This window comes from Somniosus microcephalus, chromosome 22 (genome assembly GCF_052327205.1).
Source record: "Somniosus microcephalus isolate GS21.2 chromosome 22, FLI_Smic_1.0, whole genome shotgun sequence".
Taxonomy (NCBI): Eukaryota; Metazoa; Chordata; class Chondrichthyes; order Squaliformes; family Somniosidae; genus Somniosus; species Somniosus microcephalus.
Window position 1 is genome coordinate 6,687,615 of NC_141008.1, and position 16,695 is coordinate 6,704,309.

Below are 16,695 nucleotides of genomic sequence, written 5' to 3' on the forward strand. Positions count from 1 at the left end.
GCTGCTAAAAGATGTACTGTATATATATTTTCCAGGGATGTGGTGGCACAATTGGTTCACCTGTCCGGTTTTGGTCCCTTCACATGTGTGAAATATAGAGACCCTGGAAAGGTGCAGAAGAGGGCCACTCAATTAAATTCAAGGTATTAGGAGAGACTATGAGAGCTAGGTCTTTTTACTTTGAAAAAGCATAGACCTGGAGGAGATATGATTGAAAACTTTAAAATAATGAAAGGATTAGATTCTATCCTTGTAGAGAGGCTATTTCAGCTATAGATAGGTTAAGGAGGCCCAGGAGACATGAGTACAAGTTACAGAAGCATAGAACTTGGTTAGATGTCAGGAGATACTTCTTTTCACAGAGCGTTCTCGACCTCTGGAATAAGTTGCCAGCACATTTAGCGAGTGAGGATTTGCTGCAAGTTGAAAATATCTCTACAGGTAGGTGCCTCACTGGGGTCCAGTGTCACCAGTCACCGTGGGCTCATGGAGATTACTTTATCGCTTTTAGGGACCAGAGAGAAAATTCAGGGGGTTTTTCTAAATTGGCCCACGTACCTCTCCTTGGAGATTGCATGACTACTCGGGGCTACGCGTGTGTGTACAAGTTACACCAAGCCAGGACACGACAGACTCAATAGATCAGCTAGTATTTGCCTGACCTCCTTTTTCATATTTCCGTACATCCTATCACCTGTGGATAATAGGTTTGAATGCAACCCCGACTAACAATATGTAAACCCCTCCTCTCTGCCAGCTCCAGTGAGTTTGCAGAAGTCCCATTCAGTTCCTAGAAAAAGCAAGTCCACTACACAAAACTGATCATGCATTTGTGCCAATTGGCAGTAAATTAGTAATCTTAGAGTCCACAAATACAGATAGTACAGGAAACGGCGACAATAACACCCATAGTGTGAGAGTAGGCTGGGGTAAGGTACAATATTAGGGCAAAGTAAACTTCAATATGCATCCAACTTGTGCTTCACCCGACCCGGAAGTGTTTGATGACAACACTAGAGGGCAATAAAGGAGGTCACGCTAGCACGGAGTGCAAGCTTCATTTAAATATTTAAATCACAAGGTAGGTCCCACCTTGAATTGTGTCTCTTTAGGCAAGGGATCTGCCCATAGTGCAAGCCTCACCCATTAAAAGTAGGAGTAGAGGAGTAGGAGACCTGGCGTGCTGAAGCAGACTTCTTAAAAGGAGAAGCTAGAATTTGAGGTTTTTGGGGGGAATTTCCATTAATGGTTTTATGTACTCTTGGCATTTTGCTCCATGTATTATCTCGTTATCCTAGGTACAGCTCCCGTTACACAGTTTTGGGTTCCCCAACCAAATACTTTTCTTTATTAATCTTGGTTGTTACTGGCTTTGGTGTCGCAGCGTACAAAGGGGTGAGGATCGGGTTTCCTTAGGGGTTCCAAACATGCTGCAGAATTGAGATAAGGAAGGGAAATTCATGAGGGGCCAACAAATGCAGCTGCAGCAATCCTGGAGCTGTTTTGGCCACATCATTTATAAGCCTTTCCATAAGAGTTGCAAATTGTGCCCATTTTGCTAACAGTGCTCTTTCAACCCATGGCCTTCATGAACAGAAATGATAAGCACTCAACCTCTGTTCAGGTGATACCTGACCATAGAAACATTATTATATACATATCCAGGTAGCAGCCATGATGCCTTTATTCTGTGGCATTTCAAGGAGCCCACATTATTTCATGAAGGAGAACTAGACAGATGGCTCTTAGGAGAACAGGGCTATCTCTGCGTCCATGACTGCAGACCGCACTGAGAAATTCCCTAAAAGCAGAGGAGCGCCTTGGCCTGGATACCTCAGCATCTGTTTGTTGTTCTGAAGCTGTCACCTCCACCGGCAAGAACTGTGTGCAATCTAACATGAAAGAGCGCGTGCAAATGGTCAGAGATTGGGTACAATGTTCGAAATGGTGCCAACCTGAGGGGGTGGGAGTTCCTGCCATGCTTGATGGGTCGCACAAGAAATGTGCACAAAAGTGAGGGGCACACTTACCTTTGCCATACTCAGCTAGCAGCAAACTTCTTCCTCATTCGCAGTCAGGCACAAGGAACCTGAGTGACTGCACTGACTCAGTCAGCAATCTCCAACCATGCAGCTAGCTTCTGTGCTTTTATTGGAAAGTGCCCTTTATGCCCAAACAGGATTACCCATCTTTTGTTATATCTGCTACAGCATCAAAAGGGAGGGCCCTCTCTGCTGTGTTGTTATTAACACTTAGTCCATTTTCTGTCACTGCCACAACCTCCCCTTTTATGGCAAGCTGTTGCTTCACTGTATTTTGTGCTCCCAGCCAAGTGGTCTGCAGGCCAGGCTCTCTGGACAATCTGTTACTATGCTCGTAGCCTATTCCAGTTAGGGCGAGGACCTCCCACAGCAACATTTATTGCAGCCCACCTTGAGCCACCAGCATAGAATAACACAGCCCCATATTTGCCTGTCTCTCAAAAATCAGGCAGCAAAACTATTAAAATATGCCACTCCACAGCACTGATGTATTTACATACCTATTTAAGAATTATAAAATGTACGATCCAGACATTTGACCTTCTGAACACGTGAACAACTTGCACCTATTCACATTGTGACAGAAACTCAGCTTCCAAACTAATATTATGGTGTGGAGATGCCGGAATTGGACTGGGGTGGACAAATGTAAGAAGTCACACAACACCAGTTTATAGTCCAACAGCTTTATTTGAAATCACAAGCTTTCGGAGTGCTGCTCCTTCGTCAGGTGACTAATGTTACCCACTGATCCGAGTTTGCTCAGTTTTATAATGCATTTGTACACTTTAAAACTACATTTTCTCCTTTTTCCATCTCATTCTCAACAGCCGGTAAATTTCACTGATTATACTGTCACTTTACGTTGACATACAAAGCACAACTGTGCTTGTCAATTGTCACAAGTGTTATTTAGCTTTTTCTATATAAAATCGTAGTTAAGCCAATTATGCCTTAAAGTTCTGCAATGTGCTCCATATGCTAATTTAAGATTTTCACAATACCTTCCCTTGAGGCCTTGACTCAGTGCTGGGGACTGTTCAACAGGAATAGGTAGCTCACCCAAGTGGCCATTATTCAAATGTAAGCCATGACAGAGTGCTGGCAAGGTATTCAACAAGAACTTGCATTTATATAGTGCCGTTATCGTAGAAAAACATTCCGAGGCACTTCAGAGGCATAATCAAAAAAGTATCAAAGCAGCAGATATTAGGACAGGTGAGAAAAAGCATGGCCAAAGAGGCGGGTTCTAAGTACAGGAAACTTTGGTTTATCCGGAGGTTATATGTCCAGAATACTCGATCTAACGGCAAAAATCAGGAGCCGTTTTCGATAAGTTTCTTTAGTTCTCATTGCTTTTTTTTCCCCCCCCAGTCAGGCACTGCAAGGTCTGTAGCTATAGCAACAGCTTCAGCTAGAGACGCTTGCAGCTGCAGCCGACTGTTTTGAAGCCGTTGCTAAGCAACAGGGTTTGTTGATTCACACGGAGCTTTTCAGTTCCGTATGATTCAACATTAACGCTGGTATGTCCGGCACTTTTGATGGTACAGCACCAGCTCGGTCCCGTCAGTGCCGGATATCAGAAAGTTTCCTGTACAGTATTAAAGGAGAGAGAGAGGTGGTGAGGTTTCGGGAGGGAATTCCACCACACGTGGCCTAGGAAGCCAAAGGCACGGCCGCCAATGATGGGGCAAATGGACAGGGGTGCACGAGAAGCCAGAGCCAGACAAAAGGAGAGTACAGGAGGAGGTTTGTAGGCCTGGAGGAGGTTAGAGAGAGGCTGGGTGAGGCCGCAAAAGCATTAAAACACGACAGCAGGAGACATTGCAGCCAAGACCAATCTTGTCCTCACCTATGTGCATTTCCAGCAGAAGTCAATGGACAACAATCAGGAAGCTTTTCAGTTTGCCTCTTCCTAGCCGAGTCTACTGATAATATGCCAATAATGGTGCTGTGGTGTATGTAACCTGTTCCACCTTAAGAGAAGTACTACTTTCTCTGGCTGCTGTATACGTAATACCGGTGGTGACCACCGGTATATAAGCACTGTGTAGTAATATTGTATTTAGTTATAGTCCTGACCTCCAACCAGTAAAGACCTGTTGAACTTTAATCTTGTAGTCTGTGTTAGTAATTACAACTAGAACACACAGACTTAACAGTGGCGACGAGTCCGATTCTTACCCTGCGGCAGTTTATATCCAAGGCGGCTTCATCCACAGAACAGACGTCGAAGAGAGGCTTCCACCCTCATCACCCTGCTGGAAGACACGTCGCACGGCAGACATCGAGAAACCAGAGTGCAGAAGACATCCTGAACTCGAAGCCTCCATCAGCGGCTGTCAGCTATCTTCTTTCTACCTCGGTGGTGGGTAAGCCGAGCAGCGACGCGACCAGAAAGTCGGCCACGTTGGCTGTACAGACGGGGAGGGAAGACGGAGGAATAAGGGCGGTGAGATCGATCGCGACCGGAGATAAGGGCCGGGCCGCATTCGGGCCGAAAGGCGCAGCGCGGGGACATCGATCGCGGCTGGTGATAAGGGCCGGGCCGCATTCGGGCTAAAAAGGCGCAGCGTCTGGGGCAACTGAAGGCGCGAGAGCTGCGGTGAAGCGGAGACAGCGTCGGGGGACGGGTGAAGACTGCCAAGCGCGGGAAAACTGCCATTTTGTAGGCGGAGGACGAAGACAAGAGCGGGAAGCCGCCATCTTGGATAAAAATAAAAATAAATTAAATTGCAACGATGCCTAAACATGGGAACATTAATACCTTTGATAGCGACATCGAAGATTGGGCCATGTATGTAGAACGCATACAAAATTATTGTAAAGCAAATAAAATCCCAGATGAAGAGAAAGCACTAGCATTATTAAACTTAATGGGTGCGAAGACATACGGGCAATTGAAACACCTTTTATCACCAGATGAACCGGCGGATGAGACGTTCGAGGAGATTGTTACTGTCCTGAAAAATCATCTAAACCCCACGCCGCTGATGCTAGCGGAACGATTTAAATTTTACAGCAGAAGGCAGCTGAAGGATGAAAGCAATGCTGAATATTTAATGGAATTGCGTAAGCTAGCAAAGTACTGTCAGTTTGGAACGAGACTGACAGAGGCGCTACGAGATAAATTTGTGTGTGGTTTATTAAAAGAAGATACACAAAAGCGACTGCTCGAGGAGAATGAGCTGACGCTTGAGAAAGCGGTCACTATGGCAGCAGCACACGAAGCCGCAGCGAGAGGCACGGCAGTAATGCAGCTACGGTCACCGGAACTCAGTACAAATAAATTGGGTTTGAGTACTGTAAAATGTTATCGTTGTGGAAAGACAACGCACGATCAGAACCAGTGTTGGTTTAAAAACCAAGAATGCAGAACGTGTGGCAGGCTTGGCCACATAGCTAAAGTATGCCGGTCAGGAAAGAAGACCAGCAACAAAAAGTCACCGCAAGGAAAATACATAAAGGTACACAAGGTGACAAAGACCAGTTCGAACGAACAGAAGTCAGATTCAGACACTAGCAGTAATGAACTGGGTAGCTTAAGAGTACACAACGTTGGTGAGGATGCAGCTCTCCAGACAATTTGGGTCACCCTTCAGATAGCAGGAGTCCAAGTAAAGATGGAATTGGACACTGGATCGGCATTGACGGTCATGAATAAGAAAGATTACAAAAGGTTATTCCAACATATTCCCCTACGGGATACGGAGATTATATTGAAAACATACATGGGGCAAAGAGTGTACCCCATCGGAAAGATAGAGGTAAAAGTGGTCCACAAGGGCGAAGAAAGCCAAGTAATGGACTTATATGTGCTACCTGAAGGAGGTCCACCACTACTGGGACGGGAGTGGATTAGGAAAATGAATATGGACTGGCACTCCTTGAAGGCACTAACGGTAGATTCCGGGGAAACAGATGTCAAACCTAAACGATTGTCCAAAATATTGGATGATGCTAAAGAGGTGTTCCAGCAGGGACTGGGAACACAGAGGAATTACAGCAAACATCAAGATTGATGAACATGCACACCCAAAAATTTTTAAAGCCAGACCGGTACCCTATGCAATACGACCTACTGTAGAAGCGGAACTGGAAGTGCTAGAACGTTCAGGTGTACTGTCTAAGGTAGATTGGAGTGAGTGGGCTACGCCCATTGTTCCCGTTATGAAACGTCCTTCGAGCAACAAGCCAGGAGAACCAGGGAAGGTTCGCATCTGTGGAGATTTCAAAATCACCATTAATCCGGTGCTTCACACGGTGCAGTATCCGCTTCCACGGATTGAGGATATTTTTGCTTCGTTGTCTGGCGGGAAACACTTCACCAAGATAGACCTGGCGCAGGCGTACTTGCAGATGGAGGTTGAAGAGTCACGCCAATACCTCACGATCAACACGCATCGAGGTTTGTACCGGTACAATAGGCTGGTTTTTGGAGTGGCATCGGCTCCAGCAATTTGGCAGAGGGCCATGGAGCAGGTATTACAGGGAATTCCAGGCACACAATGTTACCTGGACGATATTCTGATTACAGGTGATGGTGATGAAGAACGCCTCGCAAACTTGGAACTGGTGCTCAACAGACTGAAAGAGTATGGACTTAGAGTTAATCGGCAGAAATGTGAGTTCTTCCAGAAGCGGATCTCGTACTGTGGTCATGTCATTGACCGGGAGGGGCTTCATAAGTCTCCTGACAAGATAGAGGCAGTTGTAAAGGCTCCCGCTCCAGATAATGTCTCTCAGTTGAGGTCGTTTCTAGGATTAACTATTACCATAAATTTCTACCAAATCTATCCACGGTACTGCACCCGCTAAACGCTCTTTTACAGAAGGGGGTACCATGGGAATGGAGCGAAAACTGTAAGAAGGCATTTCGCAAAAGCAAAGAATTGATCACCTCAGAGGAAGTGTTGGCTCACCTCAACCCGACACTGCCTATTCGGTTGGCTTGTGATGCTTCTCCATATGGTATTGGGGCAGTACTCTCACACAAGTTGCCAAATGGCACGGAAAGGCCAGTCGCGTTTGCATCCAGATCATTGACCTCCGCTGAGCGCAACTATGCGCAGATCGATAGGGAGGCTCTCAGCCTTGTATGGGGAGTGAAGAAGTTTAATCATTACCTGCAGGGCCAAAAATTCACACTTCTGACAGACCATCAGCCGTTGGTATCCATTTTTAACCCTAAGAAGGGTGTTTCAGTGATGACAGCACAGCGTCTCCAGAGATGGTCCCTTTTCCTAGGGGCACATCAATATCAAATAGAATTCAAAGGTACGAAGCAGCATGGCAAGGCCGATGGGCTGTCGCGCCTGCCACTACCTGAAGAAGAAACGACGAAAGTTGACCCTGTTGAGTTATTTCATTCGACCATCATCGAGTGTTTACCAGTCACCAATGCAAGTATTGAAAGAGAAACCAGGAGCGACCCGACACTGTCCAGAGTCTACGAGGTGACAGTGAAAGGATGGCCAACACGTGGTGATCCTCTGTTACCGGCATTCTCGGCAAGGCGAGACCAGCTGTCCGTCTGCCATGGTACTTTGATGTACGGGACAAGAGTGATTATTCCTCCCAAGTTAAGGGAAAGAGTTCTAAAAGAACTGCATGAAGGTCATCTGGGGGGAGTTAAGATGAAAAGTCTTGCTAGGGCTTATGTATGGTGGCCGGGTATTGACCAACAGATAGAGGAGTTGACGAAAAGCTGCGCTGGGTGCCAAAAAGTGCAAAATGCACCTCCGATCGCACCACTACACCCATGGGAATGGCCTTCAGCCCCATGGCAACGCGTACATATTGACTTTGCTGGTCCATTCATGGACTCCATGTTCCTAATTGCGGTGGACGCACATTCCAAATGGCCAGAAGTGATCAAGATGAATACCACTACTTCAGAAAAGACAATTGCGGTGTTAAGAACAATATTCGCAAGGAACGGATTGCCAGAACAGATCTGTTCGGACAACGGACCACAGTTCGTGTCGGAAAAATTCCAAAAATTCTTAAAGAAGAATGGGGTGAAACATTATACCTCTGCCCCATATCATCCGGCGACAAACGGGTTGGCCGAGAGATTTGGCAGCACGGTGGCATAGTGGTTAGCACTGTTGCCTTACAGCGCCAGAGACCCGGGTTCGAATCCGGCCTCGGGTGACTGTCTGTGTGGAGTTTGCACATTCTCCCCGTGTTTGCGTGGGTTTCCTCCGGGTGCTCCGGTTTCCTCCCACAGTCCAAAGATGTGCGGGTTAGGTTGATTGGCTATGATAAAAAATTGACCCTTAGTGTTAGGGGGATTAAATACGTGGGGTTACGGGGATAGGGTGAGATATGTGTTGGTGTAGGGGTTACGGGGATCGGGTGGGATATGTGTCGGTGCAGGCTCGATGGGCCGAAATGGCCTCTATCTGCACGGTGGGGATTCTGTGATTCTGTGATTCTGTGATTTGTTCAAACATTCAAAAAGGCAATAAAGGCCATGAACGATGATCAGATTCCGCTACAGCACAAGGTGGACAATTTCCTAATGGCATATCGAAACGCCGCTCATGCAGTGACTAACCAAAGTCCTGCCATGATGTTTTATAACAGGAGGTTGCGGTCCAGGTTGGACTTGTTAAAACCAAATGTGCGGAGGGAAGTGGAAAACAAACAGTTCCGGCATATTAATAACAAGACCACTCGAAGTTTCGACGTAGGACAACCAGTGTTGGCAAGGGGCTATGGAAACGAAAAATGGCAGTCCGGAACAATTCGGGCCAGACAAGGACCTCTGATGTACACAGTAGATATTGGTAACAATGTGATAAGGCGTCATGCGGATCAACTGGTAGAATCGAGAGCAAGGGTCGAACCCATGGTTGTGACAGAGACAACTGTGGAAGACGTTAATGAACCTGAAGCATCTACCTCGGCAGGGAATGTACCTGATGATGATAACACCCAATGCATGGGAGACCAACTAGAGGAGTCACCTCAGCAACAGGAATCAGAGACCACTGAAAGGCGTTATCCAAACCGAATCAGAAGGCCTCCTGAGAGACTGAACCTTTGAACTGTTTATACCTGAAGTTATATATGTTATTATGTTGTGTTAAATGGGGATATGACTGTTAAGCTAAAAAGGGAGGATTGTGGTGTATGTAACCTGTTCCACCTTAAGAGAACTTAAGCCTGTTCCACCTTAAGAGATGTACTACTTTCTCTGGCTGCTGTATACGTAATACCAGTGGTGACCACCGGTATATAAGCACTGTGTAGTAATATTGTATTTAGTTATAGTCCTGACCTCCAACCAGTAAAGACCTGTTGAACTTTAATCTTGTAGTCTGTGTTAGTAATTACCACTAGAACACACAGACTTAACAGGTGCCCCTACCAACATTCTAGCTCAGATCAGCTAACTGCACAGATCAAGGATCTGACCTGGCTAGCTGAGCTACTCACTGGGTAAACTCACCGAGCATCGAGGCAAACCACAACATGTTTGTTAAAGTACCAATTTTTTGTAAATATTTTATTTTTAAAACATCTTTACATGGAGCCAACGAGGTAAAACTCATCCTAAGACTGTTTCAATGCCACAGTACATACTACTTGGGATCGAGATAGAGCAGTAAACTTTATTCTTCATCCCCATTTGGAATGTTTTTGAAGTGGCAACTATTCAGCTATAATGGGAAGCAACTCAAATCACCCATAAAGAAAAATTAAATGAATACTTGCAGCAGTCCTCAAAATAGATGTTAAAAAGAATTTAGGTATAAAAAATATAAGTTTTACGTGATACAATTTGTATTAATAAAAAAAAACAACAGGGAACAGCAATATATAATGTTATCACTCACAAATTATTAGGTCTTTGCTTGTAAATAAATTTTGTATTCCAATTCCCTACTGTTCATTCTCAATTTACAAATGATTTAAGAGCTCTTCAAGAAAACACTAAATTTAATCTAAAAGCCAGGTGAAGCCCTGTTTCGGATGGGTTTTCATTTTCTGCCTCATTTTTCACAGCCTATCTTTATTTTTCCCACATCAGCCTCCAAACGCAGACTGTTCTGTAACAGCACAGTATGAGGCACACATTATAAAGTCAGCGTTGCCAAGGAAGTCAAAGGACTTGCCATATGAACATATGAGCACATATAAAGCAGTTAATGTGTAACAAATCCCAGAGCTCTTGGTGAGAAATCTTGTGTGTACCTATTTTATGCATAACCATTTTTTTCATTATGTTCTGTTGAAGGGAGACAATGGGATTGCCTTTTGTTTCTATAAAGGGAATTTATATCCAAGGTACAGCAATAGCCTTAGATGCTAGGAAACAACAACAGCTGGCTTTTTCTTTACTGAATATGATCCAAATATGATCATTTCTTGTGCTATTAATGGTTACTAAAACCAATATCACATGATTCTGAACTGAGCATTCTTTTGAAGAAAATTTACAGAGTGTTTAGCCAAGTCTATGTGCAGATTGGTTGCAAATAAACCAAGGAGGATACCAAAAAAAAAATGGAACACACAGCCACCTTGAGTTTCATGGGAATGACCCAATTTTGAGAAGGGCTAGAAAAGTGCACTTACCCAACTGGTTAGGGCAAGGTTACTTTCAGGTGAAAATATAGCAATTCACCACCTTACATGCAACATAAATGCACTTATCCCTGCATCTCCAATCATTCATTAATAACCAAGGTTGGGGATAAATAAACATCGTGCTGCTTGGCAAAAACAAGCCAGGGATCTGTTCTGGGGTACCTATTATTTACAGTACTTGAATGATATGGAACAGGATGCCTGAAGTAGAACATTCTTAAATTTACTGTCGAGAGCTATGTAGGCAGGCCACGAGCGCAAAGCAGATGGATTATTTTCAGAAAGACTTGGATCAATTACGTAGATAGGCTGATATATAGCAGATGGATTTTAAACCTGTGACTAACATAGGAGGAGTTCCGTTGGCAAAGGCCAAAAAGAGAAAAAGATTTGAGAGTGATTATTGATCGGACTCTAAATGCATCTGGTTAGTGTAAACTAGCCATAAATAAGGCAAGTTAGGATCGGAAATGTATTAGGACAGCATTGGATTACAAGTCAGAATCAAGTATGCTGACAGTTATGTTTCAAACTGTTACCAGATGCTTTTTTCACACCTTACTCAAAAATCCACTCATGTAGGCAAGCACACGCTTGCTCTACGATCTAAAGCGAGACTTAATGCACAAAGTAATCGAGAAAAGCGTGTGCTGGGTAAACAATAGACACGTTTGTTGTCTCTAGATTTAGACGCAGGATTTCCATCAAGGACCCACTTCACTTCTGAGGATGATTAATAGCGGTCATACCAGACACTTCTGTATCAGACAGTATTACCAAATCAGATTTATTCAGTGACCAAGTCTTTTGCAATAGCAGTAAAATACAGCCAGTTGTCAAAGTCAGCTCAAATAACAATTGTTCTCGACCAGTTCATCAAAGAGTTAAAGAGACAAACCAATTGGTTGAAATCCCTTCAATGTTTTTTCTTTGCTGACTTTTCCATTAATAGAATTCTTGGTAGCGCAGTGGCATGTTAATCCCTACTGGTTGTAGTCATATTTGGGATTGTGTAGACATTCCTAGCTATGGAGTTCACTCTTGCCTGTCAATTGAGACTCAGTCAAAATCGTAAATTAGGATAGGATGTTCAAAACTTAGACCACTCGCACTCTTAGATGTACAGCCTTTGTGAGACTACAGCAATTAATAGTACAATGGGCAGCCAGCTACATTAACATATGAACCACCTGAAGGTAAACAAGGGCTGTCTAAGCTAAAGATGATGTTACAGATTTGGGCTGATCGTTGATCCCTTTCTGGGTACAGTGGCCTCAGTCACTCCCATAAGCAGTCGGAGCGTCGTACTTTTTATGGGACTTGACTCACACTGCCCTATGTCTACTTGTACGATAGTGTAACTCAGGAGTGTAACAATTATACCTTTGTGACCCGGACCAGATATTTATGTCTTCCACACGTGTTTTCTTCAATCTGAACAAAGGAGGAGCATAAAAATATATAGAAGTTACAATATGGAAACAAATCATTCAGCCTAATGGTAAATGTCGCCATTTACCCTCCTCAGGAGCAAATAGTCCTAATCACATTTACCCACCCTATTTCCATATTCCCTCATCCACCTATCCAATCTAATCCTGAATGCAAACATAGTTTCTGCCTGAGCCACTGTCCCTGGAAGTGAATTCCACAGCCTTATAACTATGTGAAGAAGTTTCTCCTGCCCTCTGTTCAAAATCTATTACATAGGAACAGGAAGAAGCCATTCAGCCCCTCGAGCCTGTTCCGCCATCAATTAGATCATGGCTGATCTGTATCTTAACTCAATCTACCCACCTTGGTTCTGTAACCCTTTATACCCTTGCCTAATACAAATATATCAATTTCAGTTTTGAAATTTTCAATTGACCCCCGGCCCAACAGCTTTTTTTTGGTGGGGGGGAGAGAGAGAAGAAAGAGTTCCCCCTTCAAACTCTCCGAGGCCAATGTATCCTTAATGAGCTGCGGTGCCCAGTACTGAATGCAGTTCTCCAGATGGGGTCTAACCAGAGCTCTGTACAGCTGTAACATACCATCCACCCCTTTGTATTCCAACCCTCTTGACATAAAGAGCAACTTTCCATTAGCTTTTTAAAAAAAAAATTGTACCTGTCCACTAGCTTTGAGTGATTTCTGTACTCCCAAACCCGCAACCTCTACCACCTAGAAGGACAAAGGCTGCAAGCGCAAAGAAACACCATCATCTCCAAGTTCCCCTCCAAGTCACACACCATCCTGACTTGGAAATATATCGCCGATCCTTCATCGTTGCTGGGTCAACATCCTGGAACTCCCTCCCTAACAGCGCTGTGGGAGCACCTTCACCTCACGGACTGCAGCAGTTCAAGGCGGCGGCTCACCACCACCTTCTCAAGAGCAATTAGGAATGGGCAATAAATGCTGGCATTGCCAGCGACGCCCACATCTCACGAATGAATAAAAGAAGAACTTGGACCCCTAAATTGCTCTGCTCATCTACAGATCCAGGCTTCTCACCATTTAGATAATACTCGGATCGATCTTTCTGGGGTCCAAAGTGGATGACCTCACTTTCCACACTGAACTCCATCTGCCAAAGTTTTCCCCACTCACTTAATCTATCAATGTTCCTTTGCAACTTTCTGCTCCCATCTCCACTATTTACTGTGCCTCCTAACTTAGTGTCATCAGCAAACTTGGATATACGGCTCTCTATTCATTCAGCCAAGTCATTTATAAACATAGTGAAAAGCTGAGGCCCCAGTACAGATCCCTGGGGGACACCACTAGTCACATCCTGACAATTGGAGTACATGCCCATTATTCCTACTCTCTGTCTCCTCCCTCCTAACCAATTCCCGATCCACATCAATAGGTTGCCTCCAATTTCATGCGCTCTCATTTTTGTTAACGGCCTCTTATTTGGAACCTTGACGAAAGCCTTCTGAAGTCCATAGAAATAGTATCCATAGACACTCCCTTATCTGCATTAGTTACTCCTCAAAAAATTCAACTAGGTTCATTAGACATGACTTACCCTTTACAATCCACGCGGGCGCTCTCTGATCAGCTCATATTTATCCAAGTGCTCAGTCACTCTGTCCCTAATAACAGATTCCAGTAACTTCCCCACAACTGACGTTAGACTAATAGGCCTAGAATTTCCTAGTTTATCTCTCCTATCCTTCTTAAGTAATAGTGACGTGCCCAGTTTTCCAATCCAAGGGGACAATTCCTGAATCGAGTGTTTTGGAAGATCACGACTAACGTGTCTACAATTTCCTCACCTACTTCTTTTAATACCCCGGGGTGGAAAGCACCGGGTCCGGGAGATTTGTCTATCATTAATCTCATTAGTTTCTCCGTCACCATTTTTACTTGTATTGAATCTAGTTAGTTCCTCCCCTTGATTTATTTTTAGTTTTCCTTTCACCTCTGGTACTTTATCCACATCCTCTACTGTGAAGATCGATACAAAGTAGTTATTCAGTAAGTTTGCCATTTCCTGATTTCCAATTATAATATCACCTGTGTCTGTCATTAAGGGGCCCACATTACTCTTAGCCTCCCTCTTTCTCTTAATATATTTGTAAAAACCTTTAGTGCTGTCCTTAATACCCTCGCATGCTTTTTCTCACATTACCTTTTTGCCACTCTTCCCATTTTTTTGTAACCCTTTGCTGTTCTTTATCTCTCGCCCAGTCCGCAGGATCTCTACTGTTCTTTGCCCATTCTTTTAGTTTTATACCATCTCTCACTTCCCTGATTGACCACGGTTGTTTAATTACACACGGAGTGCTCTTGCCCTTTGGGGGTATGTACAGGCCTTTAATCTTGTATCTATGGCCCCTCATTCTTCACCCTCAACTCCTTCCATCTTCCCAGTTACAATTATGAACACCCATAATCTGCATTTTTCTAACAAATATAGACCCAATTCCTCATCTGTATTTCCTCAAACCAGGCAACATCCTAGAGAATCAGTGTTGTACGCTCTGTCAACCCTCAATATCCTTCCTTTCATGTGGAGCCTGATATTGCACCAGTTGGTGTAGCAAGGCTTGATGTGCATCATTAAGCTCCTTTATTTCACAGTGAGTAAACATACAGAGCAACAGTTGTAATCAGATTCACTTACTTCAATCAGTTCAACTCATCTTTGCGTAGTAACACAAAATAAAGAATATGCTATGCTTCCCCACATCAGTGCGTCACCTTATTTGGCTTTAACAGGATGTCTCTCCAGCATTTTGAATCTCTTTGCGTCAGCAAAGGCCCGCACAGCTTATCCCTTAACAAAATCGGACTCCCTTCACAACCTTTCTGTTTGAAAGAGTCTCTCTATTTATCCCCTTCTTCAGATTTCAGATAGATAGGGATCAAAGAGCTTTCGGACAATGGGTGGGAGTTGTTCTTCAATTACCTAGACAAGCTATTGTTATTGCTTAGGGGAAAACAACTTCTATTTAGCATATTAACCAGCTTTCATCCAGGTACCTTTCTTAGTCACATCGTCCACATGCCCGATACGAGACTCCCAAAACAAGCATTCTACTCAGAGCTCCGACACGGCAGGAGAGCCCCAGGTGGGCAGAGGAAGCGCTTCAAGGACACCCTCAAAACCTCCTTGAAAAAGTGCAACATCCCCACCGACACCTGGGAATCCCTGGCCCAAGACCGTACAAAGTGGAGGAGAAGCATCCGGGAAGGCACCGAACACCTCGAGTCTCTTCGCCGGGAACAAGCGGAAGCCAGGCGCAAGCAGCGGAAGGAGCGCACGCCAACCCCAAGCACCCACCCACCCGCCCCTTCAACCACCATCTGCCCCACCTGTGACAGGGACTGTAGGTCCCGCATTGGACTCATCAGTCACCTGCGAACTCATGTTAAATGTGGAAGCAAGTCATCCTCGGTTCCGAGGGACTGCCTAAGACGACCTTTCTTAAGCTTGAGAATACATGTTGTTTTAAAAATTCAGCATTAAAGGTGACACTTTTTCTATAGCCCTGAAACATGACAGTTGTCCTGAATAGATTGTGACATTTATTAATTGCCCAGTGATCATGTTACATGTTCCTTGTACTTAGTGTGTTATTTTTCTCAGATGTTATTGTTTATTAGTAATGAACAGCTTGACTGTTTTCTCTGATATGCAAGGCCTGAGAAGCAGCGCCAATTTTCCAGCATGAAGTGTTAAAGCCATATTGAGGCTTGCACACCTCTTAAGAGGCATTTTTTAAGCCACAGAGAAAACTTACAAAATATTTCATTTTTGTCACAATAACATTGCACAGATCAATCGTGAGACCAATCGTGAGACCAGTATGGTGTGCTGATTTGGTCAGCCTACCTCAAAAACAATATAAAGAGGCATTAAAGAGTTCAAAGAAAGATGGCCAAGATGATTACAGGTCTTTAGAGGACTAAATTAAGGAGCAAGGCTCAAGTGGAAAAAACAGACCAAGAGGAGCCCTGATCCTGGTCTTTAAAATGATGAAAGTTACAGGTCAAGTTGGGAGTAAGAAGCTGTTTAACTTGGACAAGATGTGTAGGACTAGAGGGCACAATACAAAGCTCACACATCTTAAGCAAGTTTAGAGATTAAACTCTCCCACTCCCCAAACCGGAAAATAGAACATGGGGAACAGGTCCCTGGAAAGGTAGAGATTCAGCATGAAATGCCACCGTTAAACCGAAGCTGGATCAATGTGTGTTTGAGAAGCAGGCTTAAGGGTTAGAGAGATATTAACAGCACTGGTTGTTTTAGGTGGGGATGAACAAGTGGCTGGGGCAAAGAGGGGGTGGCTTAGTCCAGTAGAGAATAAATCATGCAGGGTCTCTGGATTTTATTTTCTTCCTTTTTTATGTGGCCTGGTGCAACTTTCCTAACCCTTTGATCAAAACCAAAAGTGTACTTCATTCTTTCTGGAATTAGATTTCTCTGCTTAAATTCACTTTACTTTCTAAAAAGTGTAAAACTAATTTAGACAAGCTTTTTCCCCACATCTCCTCTCTTCTTCTGGTGGTGGTGGCTCAAGTTTGAGTCTGGGTTCATGGGCATCAAGAACTCTCC

The 16,695-nt window shown here is 44.2% G+C and overlaps 1 protein-coding gene across 1 annotated transcript in view; it reads right to left on the reverse strand.

Moving 5' to 3' along the window:
- The window catches only part of cux1a (cut-like homeobox 1a), a 436,348-nt gene that overhangs the window by 363,960 nt on the left and 55,693 nt on the right, over positions 1 to 16,695 (reverse strand). The window contains exon 3 of the mRNA XM_085965092.1: positions 12,027 to 12,077. Coding sequence (XP_085821218.1) covers positions 12,027 to 12,077 — 51 coding nt within the window. The remainder of the gene's footprint in view (positions 1 to 12,026; positions 12,078 to 16,695) is intronic.